The sequence below is a fragment of the Daldinia caldariorum genome (genome assembly GCF_022478825.1).
Source record: "Daldinia caldariorum strain CBS 122874 unplaced genomic scaffold F4812scaffold_25, whole genome shotgun sequence".
NCBI lineage: Eukaryota > Fungi > Ascomycota > Sordariomycetes > Xylariales > Hypoxylaceae > Daldinia > Daldinia caldariorum.
The window spans coordinates 168,044-182,872 of NW_025953061.1; the positions used below are offsets into that span (position 1 = coordinate 168,044).

Consider the following 14,829-nt stretch of genomic DNA (forward strand, 5'->3'; position numbering starts at 1 on the left):
TCAATAGGAAACTTGATAGTTATATATGAATAATAGTATGCGTTTCGTTCAGCTAGAGAACATATAGATATAGCTTGGTACCTAATTTTAAACACCCATCGGAACAGATATTTCTTACAATGCGCTTCTAGACTCTTTTCAGTCTCAATGAGGGCATTGTATTGGTTCTAGGTACTAATGCCGCACTTCTAAGTCCTAGACTTGAAGTAAACATCCACTTTGTCGTCTGGCTTCCAAGATCCATTGGCCATTGGCGTAGTCGTAATCTCGCGGTTGCTATCCTTGAGCTTAATGTCATAGTTCAGGAGTATATGAGCAAACGCGATCTTAATGGTGCTCGTCGCAAAGAAGCGACCGGGGCAGGCCTGGGTACCATCTCCCCACCCTGGCGAGTCGGAGGAGGTGGTCAGAAAGTGATATCGACTCTCGTTGCCGGGAAGTCGGCGAAGATTGTAAAATCGGTCCATATCGAATTTGTCCGGGTCTTGCCACAAATCAGGTGAGCGATTGATACCTTGTGCATCAACACAGATGGTGGCGCCGGCTGGGATGGTGGGACCAACAGACAGCTTAGCCGGCTGCTCCGTATGACGCTGTAGGCTGACTATATTTGAGAATACTGATAAGCAGAGCGCAGCAATCGAGGTAGACAAGAACGGACCCATTAGACGGAATATTCCACATTAAGGAGAATAGAGGGGATAGAAGAGTACTTACATAAACTAATGGGATGCAATCGGAAAGACTCTCGCATGAAGCTATCCATTCTTTTCAGCTCCTGTAGGTGGGTCAGGGGCAATTTGCCATCCACCATGACTTCCGCTAATTCTTCACGGAGTATATCTGCTGCTGAAGGATGCTTGGCTAGCTCGCAGAGGACGTGGTAGAGCGTCGACGCGGTAGAGGGGGTAGAATCGAAGCTGATCAGGATATAATCCTGTACTAGCTGCCTTAAATTGGCCTCGGCGTCACTGTACCTGGACATGAGCATGGCAGTGAAAGGAATTTTGCCCTCGGGTGTAGGTTTCAGCAACTCTTTCTTATCTTTGGCTTCCTCGAACGCCTTCATGTCATTCTTTAGGTGCGGAATGAGCAGGCGCTTCATGTCCCACTGGTTCTTGAGTGTTGGGAAAAAGAGCAGTGGTGCCAAGAGCGGCCTCAGCAAGACGGGTAATGCATTCATCGCGGTGACCGCAATATAGATGACGATTGGGGACATCATAACCGCGCGAACCCACTTGCGGTTGCTGCCCAGCTCTCTGCCAACAAAGGAGCACGCATTAATCTGAGCAATAAGCTCAAAAGTTGTCATGAGTAGATTGAACTCCTTCCATTCCGGACAATATCCGACCACCGTATCAAATGCCATTCGACAGTCCTGCTGGCGAGTGATCACCCTAGCCGGGAGCGACCGAGTGAGGTCTGCCATGATGCTTTTCAAGAGGGCATTGGTCTCGCGGCCAACCAGGCTCCATTGTCCGTAGTTGGCCGCGTGGAAGAACCCCCTAGCCGAAGCAGTGTGTTCCGGGAGACGTTTGACCTCATCAAAGCATTGTCTTGGACAAACGACGAAGGCGTGCCGGTTGTTTTTGATCAATACCGGGGTATTAGGGTACTGCAGTCTACCGCTTAGCGATTCAGTTTGACAATAGGTACCTAAGGCAGCTAATACTACAAACCTTTTGTCTGGCTTCCTTGATAATATCTTCAAAATGCGGGTCGTTTCTCTTAATCACCGGAATTTCGCTAGGAAGGCGCACGTTCCCTTTAGTCAAAGTCATATACAGGTACGTGATGAATACTAGCGCTGAAGCTCCTAAGACGGCGATTGCGATTTGCGAAGAGCCACCGACAAATGTCCCGAGAATGAGCTTGGTAAACTGCCATCGAGAAAGCTTTAAGGGCGCCACAGATTGGCGAATTACCATGACAGGCTCGATGAAGTTACTTAAAACCGAAGACATTGTGTATACGTCTAAGATCGAGAGTTTGTGATATGGAAATTCTATAGGAAGATGGATAGGTAGTAAAAGAAACACCCTCGACGAATGGACTCAAGAGAGGCAGCAAGTAAACTATTGTGGTTGAATGAATGATGATTTGGTATTCGTGTCGGCTTAAGTGGCGCTTCACGTTGTCACCCCCAAACTACTTCAGGTACATGTCCAGTTTATTAGTACCTAGAGCATCTTCACTATCTACAGTACTCACATGCATTCATTTTCCAATAAGATACCTCTATCTACCTACGGGTAGGTACATGAGTATTGGCCTGTAATCCGATTTGCTAGCTCATATGCCGCCGAGTCCGAATGGCGTTCGATCCCGGCAACAGTATTCATACGGTACCTTAGGCACCTTTCATATTCGGTCTTAGACATAAGAACCGGGTATTATCTTCGACGGCATTAGTCATACCTAATCGACATGATAGCAAAGACACCTGAATCAACATTTTACCGAGTAAGGATATGGTGCGTATATGAGGCAGATTATGTAGTTTCGTAGGTAGAGATTGTCAATTCATTGTACGGATTACAACTTCAGAGAAAAAAAGGTCATCTTGGAAGTGCCTACATACATGTACGATTCATGCGCCACAGGTAGGTACCTACCTATGTATTGTCTCTAACATAGCGCGCTCAATCATTGAACTTATGTGACTCTCATGCTCTTGAGTGTTGAGTGGTTCTTTGTAGAAATCTTTTTCATTTGCACATTATAATAACTATAATGATATGGATGTTGGCTTCTCAACTCTTCCTATCTACAATAAAAGTATATGCCGTGGCTCTATGTCAACGGCTTTCTAACGATTCCCAAGGCCCTATCCAGAAACTGATATGTTTTTTGGTTGCAAAGCGGCAAAGCGCCCATCTTGGCTTGTATGCTTCCTTGGCCTTCGCTTGTGGGCACCCAAACCTCCTTTTTCGTCTCGGGCACATTTTCCAATGCCTGAAAGCAGCGTCTTGTGTGATTATTTACGTCCAAGTACAGCGATTCTCCTGCACCCGACAACAGCACCGGGCAAGTAATTTGGGTAAGAAAGGAAGCGTTTGCCTTAGCCCCCATGTTACTATCACCACGAAGTGTATATTTCTTCATATGTAGGAGAATTCCGGACGGGGACGATATGCCAAAGAAGGTTCCCGATACTGATATTTCCCATCGGAGTTGAAACGAGACCTTGGATAGCAATTTCATCATGCTGTCAATTAGGCCTGAACTGATCCATCCGCCTGTCCAGGCTTTGATAAAAAGTGGCGACACGTGAGCCGTACCGAAGTCCCACATATCATAGAAGGGATCCTAAGTATAACGAGGGTCAGAATTAGATATTGCACAACGTCGTATCTTGCCACTTCGAGTTTGCGTTCACTTACGATAGCTACGCATGCCTTGATTCTGGAGTCAGAGGCTGCTCTGAGAGCATAATAAGCTCCCATCGATGCCCCCGAGACAGAGATAGACTCCATATCCAGATCTAGCTCCGGATGTTTGGCACTGAAGGCGATCAGATAGTCAATTACACAACTAGTAACAACCTCCCAGTCAGGCCGCATCTCCAGACCGTATCTTCGAAGCATAAGACCCTGGCCAGGTCCATCGAATGTGACTACTGCGTAGCCCAAACCCGGCCCGGCCACAGGACTCATGAAATAGAGTTCTTCCTGACACGAGTCTGCTCCTCCACATACCAGAAGGACGGGGATCTTGGGCCTGCCCGGAATTCTTCTTTCTTGCGGTGGCAAATATAAATACCCAGGAAGAGAATGTTCCTCATATGGAATGGAAAGAGTCTGAACGTCCCCTTCCATCAAGGGTAAAGCCTTGCGGTACAGGTCACCCACTTTTTCCAGAACCGGTAGTGAACGAGGATCTTGTACCAGTGAGCCCGTTTCGTCAGGAGACGAGACGTACATGTATCCACTAGCCCGAGTGTAGTTGGCTGCCTTGAGATAGTTTCGTTTTGCGTTGTCGCGGTCCCCGTGTTGGAGCGCTTTCTCAGCCAGCGCCTGCGCTCTTTCAGCTTGGATACCCCAGGCCGTTTCCCATGACTTTGGATCCTCCGACTTGATCTGTCCTACTGCCTCGAGGACTTCTGCCGCGTCAGCACCGCCATAAACTGCCGTCCCAAGAATACGAAGCGATTCGAAGTCGAAAAAGCCACTTCCAGGAAATAGCTTATGCATTGTTCAGGTTTTCCAAGTGGCTACGTCTCAGTTTGAGGTTCTCACAAATTCCCAGGCCTCTCTCCTTGATTGAAATGACATATGGCAGTATTGGAACTATTATTTGGTAACAGTTAGCAGTAAACATAATCTCTCTTGGTTCAAGACAAGCATATACACGTTACATCAGTCATAAATGATTCGGAGTCGGAGCCAGATGCATATCCGAAGGGCCAGCACATTAAACCAGCCACCTAGCTAAGATACCCCGAAATAGCACTCCATACTAATACTACCTAACCCAAACGGAGTCCTTGGGGTCGCATATAGTACTCGGCGTGGATAGTTCAGGCGTTCCACACATCTGAAGTTCATACTTCAGGTACCACAAACGTAACTCGACATATAAACCCAACATCCATGGCGCACTGTATCGACTCTCTTGATTAACAATTGTCTCTGATCGCCTTACTTTAGGTACCCACCCCCCTAAGTACTTAGGACGGAGATACGTAAATGGTCAAGGTGGAAGACATTAATTCTTATCCAATAATCACATCAAAATTGTGAGTCGGTAAATACCTAATCTAAACACATATATACAGTATCTGCAACACCCACGAGACTCATGGTTTTGCCCTACTCGACGTAGTTGCTTCGGAACAGAGGTGAATTCTTCGGGAAGGTCAGTGCTTCAACCAGTGCAACCCCGTCATATTGAGATAATCCTACGTGGCCGCCTCTTGACCTTGCAGAAAAGCCACTGCCACCGACGCCCTCGCCTAGAATGTATTCAAATCCTAGGTTAGTGTTCTCCACGAAGAAGGTGTAATGTTGTCTTGCTCTAGGTGCCACAAGCTCCAACTGAACGCCTGTGACTTTATCTTTAAGAGTACCTGTTACGGCGCCCCCATATGTCTTTGTGATAAGAGCGTATGGCTCTGTGTCGGATGGGGTACTCAGTGTGCTGCGGAAAACGGGAAGGCCGTCTTTAAACAGTACCACAGATTGGTGGGTGAGGCCAGCAACCATGTTAGACTTAAAGCCAAAGTAGGATAGAACGTAGGGTCCAAGCATCGCTTTGACGGCGTCTAGGTTCCTGAGGCAGGTGAACCAACTATATGTGAAGGTTAGGAGACAATAGAGCTCTTTTAACTTTAGCTTAATGGAGGACGTACCTGAAAGCAGACCAAAATCTCTCATGACCACCCATGCCCGACCAAACAATTTGTTCGCCTTTGATATTAACATCGACATCTACAAGTCCTCCAGGAATAGGCTCAGACCAATGCCAGTATGGCACCGGGTCAGTGGTTGCATTTTCAGATGGCCATACATTCCCGTCTGCCGCCACCGGTTGTGCACGAGATTTGATGACAGCCCTGCCTTTCACGGTGTCCGACTCCATGGTGACCACCGCTTCGCTCATCTCGCTGTTGACCTGAAACATGAACCGGTAGTCATCCTTCTCATCGAACCATATACCCCTAGTTCCCACGGATGTGCATGTCTCTATCACAGATCTATACGGATAGTAGACTTCGTAGAAACGTGATCGGTTTGCAAAGGTGAATTCGACAGAGAGTCTAAAGTTGCCCGTCCCTAAAATAGCATAATTTGGATCCCTGTAGAAGCCTAATATGAAGGACTGCATGCCATCCTCTGAAACCCCATCAAACTCCCACTGTTCGCCGCTGGACGCGTTAAGGGGTCGAATCTTGGGTATCTCGAGATCTTCCGTCGCCCCAGTGGCGAAGTCGACCAACTGCCTACCCTTCGCCATCTCAAATGCTGTTATATTACTGATTTGGCAGTCGGTACCGCTCCAGTCCCCATCAGGCTCTCGCATAACCTGCTGCTGGCCTGGGTCCCGATAACCGCTGCTTTCTAACCAGTGTGCAGGCCATGGTTCCGGCCAGCTGCGACTCTGAACGTAAACGACCAACAAACTTTGGACTAGGAGACGTCGCGGCGAGAGTGCTATCATGGTGTCTGTTATTGAGAAGGGAGTTTGAGTAGAGTTGAGATTAGGGTTGAGGTGGCAACGAAGGTGTGGTAAACAGAGAAAATACGTTGTTCTTTTACGACGAAACGCCCAGACCTATCACGCGATATCGGATGTTGTCTCCGATGGATGATAATTTCGGGCTGAGGATTAGCTTATAAATTATATTAGAAAATCCTCTCCCTAGACGACATGGAAATAGTCGTGAGACAGTAGCATAGTCAAGAGCTACTCGAGTACCTGGTATCTACCCGAAACCATTGTCGCCCGAACTTGGGATACTCCCGTATCAACTCCGAAGGGAAAAAACGAAGAAAACCAAAAAAAAGACGGTTGAACTTGGCATATCATGTCAGTCGGAAAGCCGAAATACCAAACTGTGGTTTGCGAGGGTGAGGACGGCCTTTTACGGGTTAACCATGATGCAACCCTTCCAGGTCTCGGCCCCGAAGACGTCCTCGTCCAAACGAAGGCCGTAGCGATCAACCCCTGCGACTACAAGATGCACGAGCGGTTTCCTTGTGCAGGCGCCATTGACGGCTGCGACTTCTCTGGCATTGTGGTGGCGGTCGGTGCTGCCGTGTCCGAATCCGGGTCCTTCCGAGTCGGGGACCGAGTCTGTGGGGCCGTACATGGGTCCAACCCTGCCCGACCCGAGGTGGGGAGTTTCGCCGAATGGCTTGTCTCCGAGTCCGAATTCACGTTGAAGATCCCCCCCGATATGTCTTTTGAGCAAGCTGCTGCGATTGGAGGGACGGGGGTGGCGACACTTAGCATGGCGCTCTTCCATGACTCGTCGCTGGGCTTGCCTGGGACGCCCGACGAACCCGCCCCAAAGCCTCGCACAGTGCTGGTGCATGGCGGAAGCTCTTCAGTGGGTACGATGGCCATACAGTTAGTCCGCCTCGTGGGCCACATCCCCATTACAACCTGCTCCCCGAGGAACTTCGAGCTAGTCAATTCATATGGCGCAGAACGGGCGTTCGATTACTCAGACCCCGACTGCGCCAAAGACATCAAGTCGTACACACGCAACTCCTTGTCATACGTCCTTGACCCGTTCACCGACTCCAAGAGCATCGCGCTCTGCTGCGGGGCACTTGGCCGGGCTGGAGGTCGCTACGCCTGCCTTGAGATGTACCCGGATTATCTACTGGAGAACAGGCTGATCAAGGTGGGATTTACAATGGGGCCTGCCCTTCTTGGCCACCGACTAGAGCTAGACCACGGCTACGAGAGAGAAGCTGATCCTGCGATGCGGGCTTTTGGCGTGCGATGGTACAAGAACCTACAAAAATTGCTAGACCAGGGGAAGCTGAGGCCACATCCGATCAGGGTTCTGGAAAATCTACCGTGGTACGAGGCGGTGCTAAAAGGCATCGAGATGGTCAAGAGCAAGTCTGTATCGGGGCAGAAGCTGGTGGTAGTCATTAGCCGTTCCTAATTTACATATAATTCCACTCTGTATTCGTCTCCTATCAATCTTGTCATACCTCCTTGTCGTCTGGTAGGTTCAGTTAGATTAAGAACACTATCGGACTCGGACTTCTACGCAATAGCGAATGGTCTGTATGTAGCCGACCGTCCGGAACTCGGGACAATATGAACCCTTGCTTTGGGATATATGCGTCGGTCTGTGTGGCGACTTAGCCTAGTCATTCTAAGGACACAAAATGTGACTAGATAATTACTCCGCCAGAGTCTGGATTTACTCGTCTATCAGCCCGCATGGGAACTTATGAGGTACACATTCATACGTTTGATTAGACCTTCTTGATTCGTCCCAACATTATCCTAATCACCATGGCACAGAGTATGTATCAGCTCCTTGCCTATGCCGCTATCGCTGTAGCCTTTTACCGTATCATCTTCTGGTACCTCTACCCAGGCGGACAGCGTCCTGTCACGAAGAAATATCTTCAACACATACCTGAACTCCGATACCAAGAGAACGATACCTACGAGAGGTATCTACAGGACAGTCGAACCCTTCTGTTCCAGGGATATGATAAGTACCTTAAACATGGGAAGCCCTTTCAAATGCGCAACCCCGTCGCCGAGCTAGGCCCGCAGGTGATGCTCCCAATGACGTATCTAGACGAAGTCAAGAACGCGCCAACGTCGCTCTTTAGCTTCAGAGCATTTTCGGAGAAGATGTTTTTTCTTAACTACAGCGGTGCTCCAGTACAAACCGACGCAGCCACCCACGTTATTAAAGTAGACTTGAACAGAAACCTCGGTGCGTATCTAGGTTAGGTAGCCATGAGCCCTTGCGTGAGCTGATAGAAGATATCCAGGCAACTTGGTAAATGGCATGTGGGAAGAGGCGATCGCCGTGCTCGATAAGAACATGCCGAGTACTTCTAACGAATGGGTTTCCTTTGATACGTACGATCTTATAACCAAGATTGTCTCTCAAGTCATGGCGATTGCCTTGGTCGGTCCAGAACTATGTCGGAACGAGGAATGGCTTAAGCTCTCCATAGAAACCACTTTCGCCGTCTTTGGCGCCGCCAATTCGATAAGGAATGACTACACCCCTCATTGGAGGTGGCTGGCGAAGTACCAGAACGATGCGCCTAAGCAACTTCGAGCGAGTAAGAATTGCAAAAACAAATTTGCGCTAAGCAGCACCGCTTGAGAGATATTCAGAATTTATTGACATTTTTTTCGCTATTACAGTACGTGCCAAAGCAGCCGAGCTTCTAAGACCCGTGTATGCCAAGCGGCTCGACGGAGTAAAAAGCAAGAAAGTCGACAACGGCTCCTCCAGCAAGTTTTCAGACACTGTCTACTGGCTCCTAGGCAATAGAGAAGTAAATAAATCGCTGGCAAGAATAGCGGACCAGGAACTATTTCTGACCACGGCATCTATACATACCACTTCAGGGACGCTGAATTCGATCTTATTCGACTGGTTGGCTCATACGGAGTATCATGACGATATAGAAGCGGAGGTACGCGAGGTTGTAGCAGAGGCCCAGAAAGATGACAGCGGGAAAGATCGGTGGGATATGCAGCGGATTGCCAAGCTGAGGAAACTAGACAGCTTCATGACAGAAAGTGTTCGGATGCATCCAATCGGCTTCAGTATGCTATGCGCCTATCTAACTTATCTATTCATACCTATCATCTCGAAGTTACCTTGCTGACCAGGTAATATCCCCTCTAGTCACTACGCAGCGCTATACCTTGAAGTCCCACAGATTCAACGACGGCCTCCGTATCCCCGCCGGCACCATCTTCCAGTTCCCGTCGGACGGAGTCCACCATGACGCGGACATCTACCCGGAGCCGGACAGGTTCGACGCCTACCGCTTCCTGCGCATGCGGGAGACGGTCGATCCGAACCGGTTCCACTTCGCGTCCGTGTCAGACACGTTTTTAAACTTTGGGGCGGGGTCGCACGCGTGTCCGGGGAGGTTTATTAGTGCCATAGCCATCAAGCTCGTCATGGCACTGCTGATGACCAGGTACGAGGTCAAGTGGAAGGACGAGAGCATTCGGCAGAGACCAGATGACATGGCGTACGATTTCAATCTGAGGTGTAATCCGTCGGTGAGGATAGCATTGCGGAGAAAAGCATAATGGCGACAGGATACCTACCTTGGAAGATTAGGTACCTAGAGCAGCCTACCATATCTGAATTAATGCTGGCGAAACATCAATGGCATGATAAAAATGTCCGTATCCGTCCCATTCTCGTATCGCGTCTGATTACAGGTACCTATTTTGTAAGACAACCGGTACTTGGAACTCTCATGTTTAGGATTGGTGCGGAATACACTGCTAAGTGTAACCTCTACATGGTCATATTTCTTTTTCGAACAATACATCCAGGGGTAAATCAGCCACCCCCTCTTAGTCTATACTATGTACAACCTTTAGGTAGCTGTAGCTTCGAGTCGTATAGCATCAAATAAAAAGAGTCCTAGTCTAACTCCGATTAGCTGATACGATAGTTGAGCTCATTTGGGACGGCCTAAGAACCAGCTCATGGAAATTTAATATTGCCTGTAGCTGACCGAGCGGAGGGAGGTGTTACGGTTTGGTCTAGTTAGCGATACAAAAGCATGTGTTTTCTCAGCATTAATTGGAGAGCTCTGCTACGAAAATGAGTAGCATACATCTATATGGAACGGTATACGACAGGTATGTTGGAAAATAGTATAGGGGGAGTACAGTGCTTAAATTGTGTGAATAGTTTAGGCGCCTATTATTTTAACCTAGAGGCTTGAGTTTATTCGCAACTTACTTGGGACAATCTTCACTTAATAGTAATACACTTATTTTGTTGAGTATGGTGATTCAATCGTAGACACCGAAGGTACCTAAGTAGCATTGACAGTCTTCCTCTGTAAAATGTATTTTCATTGCGTGTCAGATGGCTCGCCGTACTGCTTGGTTCTTTTTCGGGCCAGCTAATCTTCAACTTGATGGTTTCCCTCGTTACGAATAAAACAAGGCCGACATTAAACAGGCTTTGGTACCTAATCTAGGTAAGCTCCCATAAGAATTCCAAATATTTTAACCAGGCTATATAAGACCTCGCGCCTGTCCAAGCCATGAACGACTCAACGTCACCGTCTTTTCCATTAGCACAGCTACAAACCATAAATTGCGTAATGACCCTTACCAGTAGCACACATTTAGTAAACTCATCTGCGGCCCTGAGAAATCCATAGGATTAATATACCGGGCGTCCAGCAACATAGCCTTAGAAACCCTGTTGTCTCTCCCTGTTTGCGTTAAAGGACCTTGCTAGAAGGCGCCTACATCCATTTTCCTGTCTTGTCTCACGATATGACTTGCCTCCGTAGACCATTCACGAATTCTCTGTCCCCGTATCTTCCGGACTTCTCTCGAGCTTTGTCGTCAGCTTCTCGTTCTTGACGTTCCTTCTCAGCTAGTGCTGCCAATCGCTTCTCCCGGTCTTGATCGAGTTCTGTGGCCGCTTCTTGCATAGCTGCGAGCTTTCGAGCTCGTTCTTCTGCAGCCGAATCCGCAGAGTTATCTGCGCTAGCACCTTTGTTGGGGCGGTTGCTGTTCGGGCCATCTTTGTATGGACGTCGATCGCGGTAGTCACGGCGGTCGCGACGATCATAGTCATCTTGGTTATCAGAATACCGTCGTCGTTCTCGGGGTCGCTCGTCGGAATAGTCGCGACGGCGTCGATAGCTGTCTTCCTTAGTATCACTGCGACGTGGGCTTCTTGATCGACCTCTACGTGATCTATCATCGTCTCTGTGTTCACCCCTTGCGTCCGATTCTCTCCGTTCGGGTCGCTCAGCATAGCGATCTTTCTTTGAATTGTGACGATCCCGGCTTCCTGACCTATCTCTCGACTCAGCTCGGCGATGTCTGTGTCGCCGTTCTCTTGATTCGTCTTTTTCTCTAGAGTCAGATCGATGATGTCGGCGGTGGCGATGTTCTCTGGAATGCGATCTATGTCTATGTCGCCTCGAATGGCGATCCTCCTTCTTGTGTGACGAATGCTTCTCGTCTGCATGTCCCATCGATGCGAGTAGTTGTCTTCTTTTTATGGGATCGTTCATCATAGCCTCGTAAGCAGCTTGCTCTTGCTTCTTAATAGCTAGTAAAGGGTCTTCTCGAATTTTCATCGCGGTATCTCTTTCTGTATTGGCATTTTGTAATGCCATAAAACTCTCCGGGCCGGCAGTCTTTTTAAGTTTTTCATGATCGGATCCCTTGGTTAAAATATTATCGATGCGGCGCTTTCCAAGCAAGTAGCCTTCAAGTTCTTCGGAAGTGCCATTTTGACCATCACTAGGTCCCTGGTACATCCAATCGACACGATCAACTACCTTACGGCCCCCGGATACGGCAAGTTGCCTCTGAAGTTCTTCTTTGGCGCGTTCTTCCTTGATCTCTTGAATGCGCGCTTCGGTCTTCTTGCGCTCTTCTAAAGCCTTTTGCTCCTCCTCGTAAACGCGGCGCTGATTTCGGAGGAGTGCGGGATGATATGATTTCTTAAGTTGTAAGGACATATTGGCGACGTAGGCGACACAAATGTCGCGAAGAAGGATAAGGAATTGTAGATTGGTGATGCAAAGTTAAAATGATTAATTGATGTTATTTATCGCGTCGCAAATGCATTTAGCATGTACTCAGAGCTGGGGGTTGCCACTTAGGTAAAATACCCAGCCACATCATGTGGGTACATGTGCGTGTACGTAAGGCTGTGGGGCGTAAACTGGGCATTTCAAAATGTTGCTGTGGTTCACCACGACTTTTGATTGGCAAAGACGATTTACCCACATAAGATGTATCCAGGGATGTAAGTAGGTACCATAGGTACCTAAAGTAACCCCACACAGCCCCACGTCAAAGAATCCCGCAGTTAGGTACTTAGAGCTGCGATAAGATAAAGAGGTACATTAGCCTTCCCTCCCAGACCTGTGAACGGGCGCATCGCTTTAAAGAACCAGAACCTTAACAACCTCTTTCTTACTCCGTAAATATAACACTGCGACAATTCCAACACCTTACGACACCTTACGAAATACGACTAATTCCCCACCTTATACCCTTCATATTCTATAAACATAATCATCCTAAAACGCCAATACCGTCAAGATGTCTGACGACGAGGATTTCATGCAAGAGTCCGATGAGGAGCAGTATGTATTAAGTATGATTTAATCACAGCCTTGCTAGCAACTAACTTCCGTATTTAGGTATGACTTCGAATATGAGGATGAAGATGGCGTTGAAGACTCCGGCGACGTTGCCATCGATAATAAATACTACAACGCGAAGCAGATCAAGGATGACGACCCCGAAGAAGCACTCAAGGAGTTTCTAGGCATTCCCGAGCTCGAAGCTGAGAAAGGTGATTGGGGATTCAAAGGATTGAAGCAAGCAATCAAACTAGAATTGCGACTTGGACGATACGATGAGGTCAGGTTCCTACTAGTCAAGTAATTCATAACCTCAACACTCGACTAACTCATACTAGGCCGTGGAGCACTACACCGAACTCCTCACATATGTCAAGTCCGCCGTGACGCGAAACTATTCGGAGACATCCATCACAAAAATGCTAGATTATATCGAGAAGGAGTCGGAGAATGAGGCAGCAAGAAAGGCCGTGGAGCAATTCTATTCCTTAACGCTGAACTGCTTCCAGACTACAAACAACGAGCGCCTATGGCTCAAGACCAACATCAAGCTCGCAAAACTCCTCCTCGATCGGAAAGAATACCTCGCGGTAACTAAAAAACTTCGGGAGCTGCAAAAGGTCTGCCAGCGCGAAGATGGCACGGATGACCCTAGCAAAGGCACTTACTCTTTAGAGATCTACGCCTTGGAGATCCAGATGTACGCCGAGACGCGTAACAACAAACAACTTAAGGTTCTTTACCAGAGAGCTCTTAAGGTCCGCTCTGCGGTGCCTCATCCGAAAATCATGGGAATCATTCGTGAATGCGGAGGCAAGATGCATATGAGCGAAGAGAACTGGAAAGATGCACAAAGCGACTTTTTCGAGTCATTTCGCAATTACGACGAAGCTGGATCCCTTCAGCGAATTCAAGTCCTCAAATATCTCCTCCTCACCACCATGCTCATGAAATCCGACATCAACCCCTTTGACTCTCAAGAGACGAAGCCTTACCGCAACGATCCACGCATTGCCGCCATGACTAATTTAGTAGACGCGTACCAGAGGGACGATATGGAGACGTACGTCAACGTACTACAGAACAATCAGGACATTTTGGCGGACCCATTCATCGCCGAGAATATTGACGAGGTTACTCGCAATGTGCGTACCAAAGCCATAGTGAAGCTAATCGCACCTTATACTCGCATGAAACTCGCCTGGATTGCTCGGCAACTCAAGATATCAGAGGCCGAAGTCCAAGATATTCTCGGTTTCTTAATAGTAGATGGCAAGGTCAAGGGGAAGATTGACCAACAGACAGGAATCCTCGAAATAGAGTCAGGTGGTGATGCCGAACGAGTACAGGCTATGGACTCCTGGGCTACAGCTCTATCTGGCTTCTACACTACCATGTTCAAGGACGGCGAGGGCTTTAAAATCGCAGATGCCTCCTCGGCAGACGATGCGGCATTAGGCTCGATATTTGCTAATGACGGCGGCCGACAGCGAGGGTTTCTTCCAAGAGCGAAGAGGCCGGGTAAGGGGCTCTTTAGTTAGAACATGCATTCGGTCTTATTTGGGGGGGACAAAATGAATAGGGGCACTCCAACGACTGGGCTGGAGGATAACCAAGTAAAGAGGGTGCGGTGATAAAGGCCTCTGGCCGATCCTACCAGCCTTGCTGTAATGAGCCTTCGCGGAATGTTTTATGGTTAGACGATTACCACATACCCTCTGCATGGTTGCATATCATTTTGTGTATGCTTCCTTTCCATGCATTATAGCATGTCTACCTACTTTAAGCCTAGGTAGATAAGCCGAAGGGCGGTGACTCTGCCTAATGAGATTATGCTTGAGATGACGAAGCTTTGCAGATATGAATAAAATCCCTTATTATGAGTAATGCAATTCATGTTAGCTGTTTTGACTGGTATGCTGGTGAAGTTTCCCGAGCTAAACGAGAACAATACTAGGCAACCTCCAGGAATATAGCAGTCCAGACGAATAGCACGCCTTACCAATTATCC

At 48.1% G+C, this 14,829-nt stretch overlaps 7 protein-coding genes across 7 annotated transcripts; 3 read left to right on the forward strand and 4 right to left on the reverse strand.

Annotated features, from left to right (window-relative positions):
• Window positions 1-188: 188 nt before the first annotated feature.
• On the reverse strand, window positions 189-1,964 carry F4812DRAFT_468539 (cytochrome P450 oxidoreductase GliF; the record flags this gene model as incomplete). Its single annotated transcript, XM_047938790.1, has 3 exons — window positions 189-604; window positions 718-1,615; window positions 1,680-1,964. The coding sequence occupies 3 exons, from the start codon at window positions 1,962-1,964 to the stop codon at window positions 189-191; spliced, it is 1,599 nt and encodes a 532-aa protein (XP_047785956.1).
• Window positions 1,965-2,793: 829 nt separating this feature from the next.
• Window positions 2,794-4,193, reverse strand: F4812DRAFT_463470 (alpha/beta-hydrolase; the record flags this gene model as incomplete). Its single annotated transcript, XM_047938212.1, has 2 exons — window positions 2,794-3,309; window positions 3,384-4,193. The coding sequence occupies 2 exons, from the start codon at window positions 4,191-4,193 to the stop codon at window positions 2,794-2,796; spliced, it is 1,326 nt and encodes a 441-aa protein (XP_047785957.1).
• A 618-nt stretch (window positions 4,194-4,811) lies between these two features.
• F4812DRAFT_463471 (uncharacterized protein) lies at window positions 4,812-6,159 on the reverse strand (the record flags this gene model as incomplete). The annotated part of the gene is made up of 2 exons (XM_047938213.1): window positions 4,812-5,289; window positions 5,351-6,159. 2 exons carry the CDS (start codon window positions 6,157-6,159, stop codon window positions 4,812-4,814), a joined length of 1,287 nt encoding a protein of 428 aa, XP_047785958.1.
• A 367-nt stretch (window positions 6,160-6,526) lies between these two features.
• On the forward strand, window positions 6,527-7,621 carry F4812DRAFT_468540 (putative zinc-binding dehydrogenase family oxidoreductase; the record flags this gene model as incomplete). Its single annotated transcript, XM_047938791.1, has 1 exon — window positions 6,527-7,621. One exon carries the CDS (start codon window positions 6,527-6,529, stop codon window positions 7,619-7,621), a length of 1,095 nt encoding a protein of 364 aa, XP_047785959.1.
• A 732-nt stretch (window positions 7,622-8,353) lies between these two features.
• F4812DRAFT_445897 (cytochrome P450) lies at window positions 8,354-10,053 on the forward strand. Its single transcript, XM_047935595.1, has 4 exons — window positions 8,354-8,416; window positions 8,475-8,774; window positions 8,860-9,267; window positions 9,350-10,053. The coding sequence occupies exons 2-4, from the start codon at window positions 8,492-8,494 to the stop codon at window positions 9,763-9,765; spliced, it is 1,107 nt and encodes a 368-aa protein (XP_047785960.1). The 5' UTR covers window positions 8,354-8,416; window positions 8,475-8,491; the 3' UTR covers window positions 9,766-10,053.
• A 417-nt stretch (window positions 10,054-10,470) lies between these two features.
• Window positions 10,471-12,283, reverse strand: F4812DRAFT_445901 (Pre-mRNA splicing factor-domain-containing protein). The gene has a single exon (XM_047935596.1). It carries the CDS (start codon window positions 12,183-12,185, stop codon window positions 10,974-10,976), a length of 1,212 nt encoding a protein of 403 aa, XP_047785961.1. The 5' UTR covers window positions 12,186-12,283; the 3' UTR covers window positions 10,471-10,973.
• Window positions 12,284-12,601: 318 nt separating this feature from the next.
• F4812DRAFT_445902 (PCI-domain-containing protein) lies at window positions 12,602-14,703 on the forward strand. Its single transcript, XM_047935597.1, has 3 exons — window positions 12,602-12,818; window positions 12,876-13,098; window positions 13,157-14,703. The coding sequence occupies exons 1-3, from the start codon at window positions 12,775-12,777 to the stop codon at window positions 14,357-14,359; spliced, it is 1,470 nt and encodes a 489-aa protein (XP_047785962.1). The 5' UTR covers window positions 12,602-12,774; the 3' UTR covers window positions 14,360-14,703.
• Window positions 14,704-14,829: the final 126 nt, after the last annotated feature.